Source organism: Salvelinus sp. IW2-2015, unplaced genomic scaffold (genome assembly GCF_002910315.2).
Source record: "Salvelinus sp. IW2-2015 unplaced genomic scaffold, ASM291031v2 Un_scaffold1060, whole genome shotgun sequence".
Lineage (NCBI taxonomy): Eukaryota > Metazoa > Chordata > Actinopteri > Salmoniformes > Salmonidae > Salvelinus > Salvelinus sp. IW2-2015.
This window is the reverse complement of record NW_019942712.1, coordinates 477,973-493,017: the sequence shown is the minus strand read 5'-3', so window position 1 is coordinate 493,017 and position 15,045 is coordinate 477,973. Positions and strand designations below refer to the sequence as shown.

Sequence of the window (15,045 nt, the reverse complement as noted above, 5' to 3'; positions counted from 1 at the left end):
TCTCCATCATCATGGTACATTCAATACCCCTGTGTACACTCTGTCCTCTCTACCCTCTCCATCATCATGTTACATCAATACCCTGTTCCACTCTGACCTCTCTACCCTCTCCATCATCATGATACATCAATACGCCTGTTACAGCTCGTCCTCTCTACCCTCCTCTATCATCATGGTACATCAATACCCTGTTACACTCTGACCTCTCTCTACTACCCGCTTTGAACTGCATCATCTTGCTATTTCCAGGTAGTTTGTTAGTTCCGTCTCACTTGTGGTTGGAGAGGCTAAAGCATCACTCTAACACAGTGGCTTATACTGGGTCGCCCCCACACCCCAAACACACCAACACACACCAACACACCCAACACACAACCAACAACACCACACACACAACACACAGCACCAACCGCCGCACACCAACACACACCAACACACAGCACCTAACCCGTCCAACACCAACACACACCACACACAGCACCAACCCGTCCACACCAACAACACACCAACACAGCACCTAACCCGTCCACACCAACACACCAACACACACCAACACACCAACACAACAACAACACAGCACTAACCCGTCCACACACCAACACACCAACACACACCAACACACACCAAACACACACCAAACACACAGCACCTAACCCGTCCACACCAAACACACCAACACCACCAACAACAACACCAACACACACCAAACACAGCAACCTAACCCGTCCACAACAAACAGTTACCATAGCATCACACAGTCTTGACAAACCCATTCTTCGAGTTCCTAGCAAAAGCATTCTCAAGCCCTTGTGTTTTATATTGATGGGCGAGTTCCCCGTTGCCCATTGGCTCGTGCAGACGAGGCCCCGTCTCCCGACGCCGAGACGCCGTGCAGCGAACGCCGCTCCTGATAACATCCTTTCATTTCCTCCGTACGCGATAAAAGATGAGCGCGAGAGGGAGGAGACCGAGGCCTATCGCGTCTCGTTGTGATTGAGTCCCTTCACTAAGCAACTGAGAGAGTCTGCACAAATACTCCCTGGATTGATAAGGAGCTGGTCATTTCCAAATAACTTAAAATATATATATATATATTCAGTCAAGATTAGATTGTCCCGTGCCTCAAGCTGGTTTCTGGGTGTCGTCTATCATGGAATGAAGATATGAAATCACCTCAGGTCCCCTTCTTCTTCATGACACTTTTGGAAAACATGAAGCTTTTCTTTGTTTTTGATTCCTCTTGGCTTGTTGTTGTTGATTTGAATGGATATCGTCAATCTTTTAAGTAGAGGAAGCTGGTGCCGTGGAAACGACGCAGATATTGTAATTATCTTAACACCAACAAGAGGTTCGGTTAAAATCTATCTTCTATTGAAGTTCTATTGCATGGTTTTATACAACTATACTACAGTACGACTTAACGGTTTTATATACAGTACCTTTGAAAGGGATGTTTCTTGTGAATGCCCTCTGTGATCTTTTAGATATTATATTTTTTTTGTGTGTGTTTCCAAACTGGAGTCGAGAGAATGTGATGAGTCACTCCCATCACATCCAGATATATTTATACTGTTTGATACTGTAATATTTATCACACCGACCCACCGCCTCGACGCTCCTGTCACTGTCTCTCTGTTCCGCCTCCTTTTCTTTTGTTCTTCTTCCCAGGCATGTGAATCAACAATCCTGTAGGAAAACCAGGAGGATTATAATAATGTTGACAGAAAGTGACCTTTTCACACAGATACTAAGGGACTGTGGGCCGTTGTCTTCTGTTCTCTTAATTGTTGTTGTGCTCGAGCAGCTAGCACGGCGGCAGCACTAATGGCTCCTTCTCACAAATATCCGGGCCACGTCGCCCTACATAAGTAGCTCTCTCATACTCGGCGGCGGCTGCCACGACAACTGCCACAGCGGCCCGCTGGTTTAAAAAGAAACAACTCATAATGACCCCCCCCCCCCCACCCTCTTTTGTTTTCTTTTGACTATAAGCTGGCCCAGTTCATCTTATCAAAGCATTACAGCGTGGCATTAGGGGACGAGGGGTGGGCGGCAGTTGTACCAGCCCTTCACTATGAGTTGGGGCGCGGTCATGAAGAAGAATAAAGAGGTAGAGAGGTCAGAGTGTAACAGGGTATTGATGTACCATGATGATGGAGAAGGTAGAGAGGTCAGAGTGTAACAGGGTATTGATGTACCATGAGGATGGAGAGGGTAGAGAGGTCAGAGTGGAACAGTGAGATGAGAGAGAGAGAGAAAGGGGCTGAGCTTACTGTTACATTGTCACCCGTCCTCAGACTGGTCCAGAGTGTCTCCTCAAACCTGGAGAGATCAACCCGGTGGGCCCCTCCTAGCAAAGCCTGGGGACAAAGACACTGATGAGGACAGGGCAAGACACACACACACACACACTAAATGGAAACACTCAAGAATAGTCTATAAACAAAAAGCGACATGAACTGTAACATACATACCAAAATACACTCTCTCACACACAAACATACCTGCTAGCCCTGCGGGTACAGTAGTATAAGAAAAATGCATTAATAACTGATAATAAACTGCACACTATCCATCTCAGGAGTCACTCTCGCAAACATACCCACAGCCCAGCACCAGAGTCACTCTCCCAAACATACCCACCGAACCATAAACAATTAATGAACATGCACCTGTGGAACGGTCGTTAAGACACTAATAGCTTACAGACGGTAGGCAATTAAGGTCAGAGTTATGACAATTTAGGACACTAAGGAGCACTTTCTACTGACTCTGAAAAGCACCAAAAGAAAGATGCCCAGGTTCCCTGCTCATCTGTGTGAACGTGCCTTAGGCATGCTGCAAGGAGGCATGAGGACTGCAGATGTGGCCAGGGAAATAAATTGCAATATCCGTACTGTGAAACGCCTAAGACAGCGCTACAGTGAGACAGGACGGACAGCTGATCATCCTCACAGTGGCAGACCACGTTTAACAACACCTGCACAGGATCGGTACATCCAAACATCACACCTGTAGGACAGGTACAGGATGGCAACAGCAACAGTCTGTGTTACACCAGGAACGCACAATCCCTCCATCAGTGCTCAGACTGTCCGCAATAGGCTGAGAGAGGCTGGACTGAGGGCTTGTAGGCCTGTTGTAAGGCAGGTCCTCACCAGACATCAACGGCAACAACGTCGCCTATGGGCACAAACCCACCGTCGCTGGACCAGACAGTACTGGCAAAAAGTGCTCTTGACTGACGAGTTGCGGTTTTGTCTCACCAGGGGTGATGGTCGGATTCGCGTTTATCGTCGAAGGAATGAGCGTTAAACCGAGGCCTGTACTCTGGAGCGGGATCGATTTGGTGGTGGAGGGTCCGTCCTGATCTGGGGCGGTGTGTCACAGCATCATCGGACTGAGCTTGTTGCCATTGCAGGCAATCTGAACACTGTGCATTACAGGGAAGACATCCTCCTCCCTCATGGTACCCTTCCTGCAGACTCATCCTGACATGACCCTCCAGCATGACAATGCCACCAGCCATACTGCTCGTTCTGTGCATGATTTCCTGCAAGACAGGAATTTCAGTGTTCTGCCATGGCCAGCGAAGAGCCCAGATCTCAATCCCATTGAGCACGTCTGAGACCTGTTGGATCGGAGGGTGAGGGCTAGGGCCATTCCCCCCAGAAATGTCCGGGAACTTGCAGGTGCCTTGGTGGAAGAGTGGGGTAACATCTCACAGCAAGAACTGGCAAATCTGGTGCAGTCCATGAGGAGGAGATGCACTGCAGTACTTAATGCAGCTGGTGGCCACACCAGATACTGACTGTTACTTTTGATTTTGACCCCCCCCCGTTGTTCAGGGACACATTATTCAATTTCTGTTAAGTCACATGTCTGTGGAACTTGTTCAGTTAATGTCTCAGTTGTTGAATCTTATGTTCATACAAATATTTACACATGTTAAGGTTTGCTGAAAATAAACGCAGTTGACAGTGAGAGGACGTTTCTTATATACATCTAACAACATAATTAATTAGATCCATAAGTCATTTAACCAATCAAAAAGTGTCAGATTCATACAAACAACATTTGAACTTTTTACAGAGAACAACAGACATATTTTTCTAAATTCTATTCAAAGGTTTTGAAAATCTGGTTAAAAAGTCATGATTTTACTATTTTGTTAATTTGGTATGCAAATAGAATTTCCCCTCCAAAGAATGATGTAATAGAAGATAAAAAAGATTAAAATCATCAAAAATGATCCTTACTGTGCAGGGTTCTCCCTTTATCGTGTTTTATTATGTTTCAGTAGTGAACAACGTAGTGTGGTGGTCAGGAATTCAGGTAAATATTTCAAATATGCAATACAAAGTGTGTGAGTCTACCTAAAGTGTTGGAAGATGTGTGCTGGGAGGAATAGGATACACATGTTCATTTCCCCCCCCAATTTACACCACTTCAGTAGAATGACCCATATCAGTCAAACACCATTCATCTTATGGAAGGCAGTAGTTAAGCAAATATATCTATATCTCTATATCTCTCTCTCTCTCTATATATATATATATATATATATATATATATATATATATATATATATTATATATATATTATATATATATATATATATATATATATATATATAATATATATAAAATATATTACATATATAGAGATATCTATATTTCTATCTATATATTATATATATATATATATATATATATATATATATATACACACACACACACACACACACACACACACACAACCAGTCAAAAGTTTGGACACACCTACACATTTCAGGGTTTTTCTTTATTTTTACTATTTTCTACATTGTAGAATAATAGTGAAGACATCAACACTATGAAATAACACATATGGTATCATGTAGTACCAAAAAAGTGTTAAAGAAATCAAAATATATTTGAGATTTGAGATTCTTCAAAATTGTCACTCTGTCTCGACAGCTTTGCACATGCTTGGGATTCTCTCAACCAGCTTCGTGAGGTAGTCACCTTGAATGCATTTCAATCAATAGGTGTGCCTTGTTAAAAGTTAATTTGTGGAATTTATTTCGTTCTTAATGCGTTTGAGCCAATTGGTTGTGTTGTGACCGGGGAGGTGTACACAGAAGATATCCCTTATTTGGTAAAAGACCAAGTCCATATTATGGCAAGATCAGCTCAAATAAGCAAAGAGAAACGACAGTCCATCATTACTTAAGACAACACGAACTTTCAAGAACTTTTAAAGTTTCCTCAAGTGCATTGCAAAAACCATCAAGCGCTATGATGAAACTGGCTCTCATGAAGACCGCCACAGGAAAGGAAGACCCAGAGTTACCTCTGCTGCAGAGGATAAGTTCATTAGAGTTACCAGCCTCAGAAATTGCAGCCCAAATAAATGAGGTGAATAATTGTGCACGCTCAAGTTCATTTTTTTTGGTCTTATTTCTTTTTTGTTTCACAATAAAAAATATTTTGCACCTTCAAAGTGGTAGGCATGTTGTGTACATCAAATGATACAAACCCCACCCAAAAAAATCTATTTTAATTCTAGGTTGTACGGCAACAAAATAGGAAAAATGCCAAGGGGGGTGAATACTTTCGCAAGCCACTGTACATTTCTCATTGGAATATACTTATGCAACAAGGACACGGAAATCCGTTTCAAAACAACAACAAAAACATTGATGAGAGGATAAATCTGGACTCGATCTCCTCTGTCGCCAGGGGCGTCACCGCTGTTCAACAGCGAGCCAGTGAAGCGATGTCCACCAGTGAACAGCCATCAGTCACTGCCTGTGAACACCAACACGACGCTGCTGTGCAGAGGGAGGGAGGGAAAGAGGGAGGGAGGGTTGATGGGAGACGAAGGTGGTGGGTCTCCCAGTTTAAGTCGTTTAACGACACACTATTTTGACCAGAGGCTTAAGAACACTACGTAGGGCATAGTGTGCCATTCGGGAAGTAGACCCGTGTGTTTATTCACGTGAAATGGAGTCCCACTGGAAGCCATTTTGGCAGTGCAGTAGCGCAGCAAGCGTTGACCTTTAGATACTATATGCACAATTAAGCTAAGCTAATAAACAGCGCTGCCGTGCTCGGACTCGACCGAGACAAAGCAGTGGTGCTCTATGTGCAGCACTGCTGTCCACCTCGCAAAGGACAGCGATTGGCACCCAAAGTGCTTTGTTCTGCAGGTGTAATTCTTTAAAGGGCCACTGTGAAAATAGCTTCAGTGATGACTGGGAAATTAGTGGTGAATGTAAACGCTTGGTATTAGGCCCAAGTTTCACTTTTAAGACCACCTTTCCATTTAATGGCCCGATATTCACTTTTAAGACCACCTTTCCATTTAATGGCCCGATATTCACTTTTAAGACCACCTTTCATTTTAATGGCCCGTATTACTTTTAAGACCACCTTTCCATTAATGGCCCGATATTCACTTTTAAGACCACCTTTCATTTAATGGCCCGATATTACTTTTAAGACCACCTTTCCATTTAATGGCCCGATATTTACTTTTAAGACACCTTTCCATTTAATGGCCGATATTTACTTTTAAGACCACCTTTCATTTTATGGCCGATATTTAACTTTTAAGACCACCTTTCCATTTAATGGCCGATATTTCTTTTAAGACCACCTTTCCATTTAATGGCCCGATATTTACTTTTAAGACCACCTTTCCATTTAATGGCCCGATATTTACTTTTAAGACCACCTTTCCTGTTATTGGCCCGATATTTCGTCTTGCTTTAACAAATCAAACAATAGATGAAACAACCAGATGTATCCTAACACCCAATTGTAGAGTATATTTTTTGATCTGCATTGTATGATAGACATTGAAATCCCAGAATTGGTGATAGCCAGGTTGCAAATTATTGTACTAGTCTTCAGATAAGACCGACCACCAATAACGAGGAAAACCATGAATGTGGTAATTTGGTACGCATTTGAGACCGATGGAGGCTAGATCAATAATATAGTGGCAAAACCACCTTGTCATAGTTTGTGTGTGTGTATCTCTTACGTTGACATGGAAAAACGGTTTTGCATGGATTCAATTGTATATCTAATGACGGCCATGTTGTGGCCTTGGCTCGCCGTTTTGGATCACACCAAATGGATATTGGGGAACTTATTTAAGCTCTCACCCCAATTCCCTGGGTGTAATTGTATTTCATGATCATTTATAGATGTAGCAAATTAGTAGTGGAATAAAACATGCATAGATATTTTGGATTATTCCAAATTGTTCCCTTTGCTCTGGATTACATTTGAAACCAGGTCGAAATGAAAAAAAGGTGTACATTTCCAAGTGAAAAGGAGAACGTGATGAAATAATAACAGATTTGAAACGTTTGTCAAACCCCATGAAATATGGCATTAATGAAAACAACATTAAAAAAATGTTTTAATTACATCACATACTGCATCCCTTTTTGTTGACGCCGCTATATATATATATATATATATATTAATATATATATAGGTTTATAGGAGAAACCATTAACACCATGCTTCTAAAACACATCCTCGTCAAACAGGTATTTCAGTCAGATGTTGTTACTGGGGTTTTGTATTGGCCCACAAAATCTACACTAGATGTAGTCAAATAAACGGGGGCTAAGCAAGCAGGAGGAAATATATTACCTTACAGCTATATGGCAATATGAATCCACACACCCACATACAGTGCAGACAGAACTATTCCCAGCTGTGTTTATCTACAATATTGCCACATATACCTGGGTTGGGAGAATCACCTTTCCTGGTTATGCTTGTCAAAATATCACCTTCCACAGATAAAGTATGAGAAAAATTACACAGTCAAATATGTATACAGTATTACCATAAACCCAAACGCACACTAGTGGGAATATTAAAACGCGCCCACACGTGCAAACACGCGTGTTATTAATCTGCCACAGGTATGGCATGAGTGTCAGAGGTCCTCCTTATCCTACAGCTTATCTCTCATACCGGAATCAGAGAGAATACCCTGCCTATGTCCCATCTCCAGCATTCAGAGAGAATACCCGCAGAGAATTACCCTCCCAATGTTCCATCTACCAGTATTCAGAGAGAATAACCTCCCATGTTCCATCTACAAGCAATCCAAGCAGAGATACCCTCCCAATGTTCCATCTAACAGATTCAGAGAGAATACCCTCCCAATTGTTTCCATCTCCAGTATTCGAGAATACCCTCACCAATTGTTCCATCTCCAGTAATTCAGAGAGATACCCGCCAATTGTTCCATCTCCAGCATTCAGGAGAGAATACCCTCCCCAATGTGCCCATGCTACAAGCAATTCAGAGAAAACCCTCCAAGTTTGTCCCATTCTCCAGTATTCAAGAGAGAAACCCTCCAATGTTCCATCTCCAGCATTCAGAGAGAATACCCTCCAATGTCCCATCTACAGCATTCAGAGAGAATACCCTCCAAGTCCCATCTCCAGTATTCAGAGAGAATACCCTGCCTATGTCCCATTCTACAGTATTCAGAGAGAATACCCCCTCACCAATGTCCCATCTACAGCATTCAGAGAGAATACCCTTCCAATGTTCCATCTCCAGTATTCAGAGAGAATACCCTCCCAATGTCCCATCTCCAGTATTCAGAGAGAATACCCTGCCTATGTCCCATCTACAGCATCAGAGAGAATACCCTCCCATGTCCCATCTACAGGCATTCAAGAGAATACCCTCCCAATGTTCCATCACAGCATTCAGAGAGAATACCCTCCCAATGTGCCATCTCCGTATTCAGAGAGAAATACCCCTCCCATTCCATCTCCAGCATTCAGAGAGAATACCCTCCCAATGTCCCCATCTCCAGTATCAGAGAGAATACCTCCAATGTCCCATCTACAGCATTCAGAGGAGAATACCCTCCCAATGTCCCATCTACAGCATTCAGAAGAGTACCCTCCCAATGTCCATCTTACAGTATTCAGAGAGAATACCCTCCAATGTCCCATCTACAGCATTCAGAGAGGAATACCCTCCCAATGTTCCATCTACAGCATTCAGAGAGAATACCCTCCCAATGTCCACCATCCTCCAGTATTCAGAGAGAATACCCTCCCAATGTCCCATTACAGCATTCAGAGAGAATACCCTCCCAATGTTCCATCTCCAGCATTCAGAGAGAATACCCTCCCAATGTCCCATCTCCAGTATTCAGAGAATACCCTCCCAATTCCCATCTCCAGCATGCTGTTCAAACGGTGAAGCAGTCAGCAAGTGATTCTCTTATCCAACAAGCACTCTGATGGGGGGAAAACACGCAACCAAAATAAAAGGCTTATTGGGAGATTTCCCAGGTTGCCATTCTGATCATCTTACATGATACGGTGTGGCACAAGCCTAAGGGCCTTATTTGAAGATTCTATTGACGTCACACTTGTGATTACATTCGATTCCATGGGAAAGGAATACAGGGCTAATTTACTAGTGCTAACCGTAGCAAAATCTTTCGCAGTGGAAAATGTTTTGCAACATAAACCGAGTTTTCTATTTACAAACTCAGGTAGTTCCCTCCCAGTTTCGTCACGTTTGTTTTTCATTTGGTTCCTATATGAATAAACCCCAGGGTTCCACATGTTTTCACAATAGTCGCTCCACTACTAATGGGTTCCCCATGTTTCACAGACGCCCACTCTAATGGTTCCCCATGTTCACAAACAGACACCCACTACTAATGGTTCCCCATGTTCACAACAGACACCCACTACTAATGTTCCCTGTCACAACAGACGCCACTAAATGGTTCCCCATGTTCACAACAGACACCCACTACTAATGGTTCCCCATGGTACAACAGACGCCCACTACTATGGTTCCCATGTCAACACAGACTCGCCCACTACTAATGGTTTCCCCGTGTTCACAACAGACGCCCACTACTAATGGTTCCCCATGTTCAAACGACACCCACTACTAATGGTTCCCCATGTTCACAACAGACACCCACTACTAATGGTTCCCCATGTCCACAACAGACACCCACTACTAATGGTTCCCATGTTCACAACAGACACCCACTACTAATGGTTCCCATGTTCACAACAGACGCCCACACTACAATGGTTCCCCATGTTCACAACAGACCCCACTACTAATGGTTCCCCATGTTCACAACAGACACCCACTACTAATGGTTCCCCATGTTCACAACAGACGCCCACTACTAATGGTTCCCCATGTTCACAACAACGCCCACTACTAATGGTTCCCCATGTTCACAACAGACACCACTACTAATGGTTCCCCATGTTCACAACAGACGCCCACTACTAATGGTTCCCCATGTTCACAACAGACACCCACTACTAATGGTTCCCCATGTTCACAACAGACGCCCACTACTAATGGTTCCCCATGTTCACAACAGACGCCCACTACTAATGGTTCCCATGTTCACAACAGACACCCACTACTAATGGTTCCCCATGTTCACAACAGACACCACACTACTAATGGTTCCCCATGTTCACAAACAGACACCCACTACTAATGGTTCCCCATGTTCACAACAGACCCCACTACTAATGGTTCCCCATGTTCACAACAGACCCACTACTAATGGTTCCCCATGTTCACAACAGACACCCACTACTAATGGTTCCCCATGTTCACTACAGACACCCACTACTAATGGTTCCCATGTTCACAACAGACCCCCACTACTAATGGTTCCCCATGTTCACAACAGACACCCACTACTAATGGTTCCCCATGTTCACAACAGACGCCCACTACTAATGGTTCCCCATGTTCACAACAGACACCCACTACTAATGGTTCCCATGTTCACAACAGACGCCCACTACTAATGGTTCCCCATGTTCACAACAGACACCCACTACTAATGGTTCCCATGTTCACAACAGACACCCACTACTAATGGTTCCCCATGTTCACAACAGACCCACTACTAATGGTCCCCATGTTCACAACAGACGCCCACTACTAATGGTTCCCCATGTTCACAAACAGACACCCACTTACTAATGGCCCCATGTCCACAACAGACACCCACTACTAATGGTTCCCATGTCCACAACAGACACCCACTACTAATGGTTCCCCTGTTCACAACAGACACCCACTACTAATGGTTCCCCATGTTCCACTACAGAACACCCACTACTAATGGTTCCCCATGTTCACAACAGACACCACTACTAATGGTTCCCCATGTTCACAACAGACCACCAACTACTAATGGTTCCCCATGTTCACAACAGACACCCACTACTAATGGTTCCCCATGTTCCACAGACACCCACTACTAATGGTTCCCCATGTTCACAACAGACACCCACTACTAATGGTTCCCCATGTTCACAACAGACACCCACTACTAATGGTTCCCCATGTTCACAACAGACACCCACTACTAATGGTTCCCATGTTCACAACAGACACCCACTACTAATGGTTCCCCATGTTCACAACAGACACCCACTACTAATGGTTCCCATGTCCACAACAGACACCCACTACTAATGGTTCCCCATGTTCACAACAGACACCCACTACTAATGGTTCCCCATGTTCACAACAGACGACCCCACTACTAATGGTTCCCCATGTTCCAACAACACACCCCACTACTAATGGTTCCCCATGTTCACAACAGACACCCACTACTAATGGTTCCCCATGTTCACAACAGACGCCCACTACTTAATGGTTCCCCATGTTCACAACAGACGCCCCACTACTAATGGTTCCCATGTTCACAACAGACACCCACTACTAATGGTTCCCCATGTTCACAACAGACGCCCACTACTAATGGTTCCCCATGTTCACAACAGACACCCACTACTAATGGTTCCCCATGTTCACAACAGACGCCCACTACTATGGTTCCCCATGTTCACACAGACGCCCACTACTAATGGTTCCCCATGTTCACAACAGACACCCACTACTAATGGTTCCCCATGTTCACAACAGACACCCACTACTAATGGTTCCCAATGTTCACAACAGACACCCACTACTAATGGTTCCCCATGTTCACAACAGACCCCACTACTAATGGTTCCCCATGTCACAACAGACACCCACTACTAATGGTTCCCCATGTTCACAACAGACACCCACTACTAATGGTTCCCCATGTTCACACAGACACCCACTACTAATGGTTCCCCATGTTCACAACAGACGCCCACTACTAATGGTTCCCCATGTTCCACACAGACACCCACTACTAATGGTTCCCCATGTTCACAACAGACGCCCACTACTAATGGTTCCCCATGTTCACAACAGACACCCACTACTAATGGTTCCCCATGTTCACCAGACGCCCACTACTAATGGTTCCCCATGTTCACAACAGACACCCACTACTAATGGTTCCCCATGTTCACACAGACACCACTACTAATGGTTCCCAGTTCACAACAGACGCCCACTACTAATGGTTCCCATGTTCACAACAGACGCCCACTACTAATGGTTCCCCATGTTCACAACAGACACCCACTACTAATGGTTCCCATGTCACAACAGACACCCACTACTAATGGTTCCCCATGTCCCAACAGACACCCACTACTAATGGTTCCCCATGTTCACAACAGACACCCACTACTAATGGTTCCCCATGTTCACTACAGACACCCACTACTAATGGTTCCCCATGTTCACAACAGACACCCCATACTAATGGTTCCCCATGTTCACAACAGACACCAACACTAATGGTTCCCCATGTTCACAACAGACACCACTACAAATGGTTCCCCATGTTCACAACAGACACCCACTACTAATGGTTCCCCATGTTCACAACAGACACCCACTACTAATGGTTCCCCATGTCACAAAACAGACACCCACTACTAATGGTTCCCCATGTTCACAACAGACACCCATACTAATGGTTCCCCATGTCCACAACAGACACCCCACTACTAATGGTTCCCATGTTCACAACAGACACCCACTACTAATGGTTCCCCATGTTCACAACAGACACCCACTACTAATGGTTCCCCATGTTCACAACAGACGCCCACTACTAATGGTTCCCCATGTTCACAACAGACACCCACTACTAATGGTTCCCCATGTTCACAACAGACACCCACTACTAATGGTTCCCCATGTTCACAACAGACGCCCACTACTATGGTTCCCCATGTTCACAACAGACACCACTACTAATGGTTCCCCATGTTCACAACAGACACCACTACTAATGGTTCCCCATGTCCACAACAGACGCCCACTACTAATGGTTCCCCATGTTCACAACAGACGCCCACTACTAATGGTTCCCCATGTTCACAACAGACACCCACTACTAATGGTTCCCCATGTCCACAACAGACACCCACTACTAATGGTTCCCATGTCCACAACAGACACCCACTACTAATGGTTCCCATGTTCACAACAGACACCCACTACTAATGGTTCCCCATGTTCACTACAGACACCCACTACTAATGGTTCCCCATGTCACAACAGACACCCACTACTAATGGTTCCCCATGTTCACAACGACACCCACTACTATGGTTCCCATGTTCACAACAGACACCCACTACTAATGGTTCCCCATGTTCACAACAGACACCCACTACTAATGGTTCCCATGTTCACAACAGACACCCACTACTAATGGTTCCCCATGTTCACAACAGACACACCTACTAATGGTTCCCCATGTTCACAACAGACACCCACTACTAATGGTTCCCCATGTCCACAACAGACACCCACTACTAATGGTTCCCATGTCACAACAGACACCCACTACTAATGGTTCCCCATGTCCACAACAGACACCCACTATAATGGTTCCCCATGTTCACAACAGACGCCCACTACTAATGGTTCCCATGTTCACAACAGACACCCACTACTAATGGTTCCCATGTTCACTACAGACACCCACTACTAATGGTTCCCCATGTTCACAACAGACGCCACTACTAATGGTTCCCCATGTTCACAACAGACACCCACTACTAATGGTTCCCCATGTTCCAACAGACACCCACTACTAATGGTTCCCCATGTTCACAACAGACACCCACTACTAATGGTTCCCCATGTTCACAACAGACACCCACTACTAATGGTTCCCCATGTTCACAACATACACCACTACTATGGTCCCATGTTCACTACCACCCTACTAATGTCCCCATGTTCACAACAGACGCCCACTACTAATGGTTCCCATGTTCATCAAACCACTACTAAGGTTCCCATGTTCACAACAGAACCCACTACTAATGGTTCCCCATGTTCACACAGCCCGCCACTACTAATGGTTCCCCTGTCACAACAGAGCCATACTAAGTCCCATGTTCACAACAGACACCCACTACTAATGGTCCCCATGTCACAACAGACACCCACTACTAATGGTTCCCCATGTTCACAACAGATGGCCCTTTAATTATTACATTAATAGCACAATATTACAGACAGGTGTGACATCAGATAAGGATGCATTATAAACCCTGATAATAAACATGTGTCTTCTATTAAGGTAAAAACACAAAAAGCTGGATCAATGCACGGTTCGCATTGGTTTATATTGCTAGGTATCCAGGCTCGGGACACATTCCATAAAGGCCAAAGGGTCGTCTGATCGTGGCGGTAAATGCCAATGTAATTATTAGTGTCTCGAAACGGTGGGAAGGGAAGCACGTCTTGCGGCAGTACACTATATTTATTAATAAATGTCACCTTGTAGAGGAGAGATGGGAGAGCAAGTGAGAATGCAGAGGGGACTCTTGGACTCCAGCTGGGAGAAGGAACCAGGAGAGAACACAAGGCAAGGGAGAAGAAGGAACCAGGAGAACACAAGCAAGGGGGGGAGAAGGAACCAGGAGAGAACACAAGGCAGGGGGGAGAAGGAACCAGGAGAGAACACAGGCAGGGGGGGAGAAGGAACCAGGAGACACAAGGCAAGGGGGGAGAAGGAACCAGGAGAACACAAGGCAAGGGGGGGAGAAGGAACCAGGAGAGAAGACAAGGCAAGGGGGGAGAAGGAACC

General features: G+C 44.7%; 1 protein-coding gene across 1 annotated transcript in view; it reads right to left on the bottom strand.

Annotated features, from left to right (window-relative positions):
* The window catches only part of LOC112069628 (glucosidase 2 subunit beta), a 76,692-nt gene that overhangs the window by 15,228 nt on the left and 46,419 nt on the right, over positions 1-15,045 (bottom strand). The window contains exon 9 of the mRNA XM_024136982.2: positions 2,274-2,360. Within this exon, the coding sequence (XP_023992750.2) occupies positions 2,274-2,360 (87 nt within the window). The remainder of the gene's footprint in view (positions 1-2,273; positions 2,361-15,045) is intronic.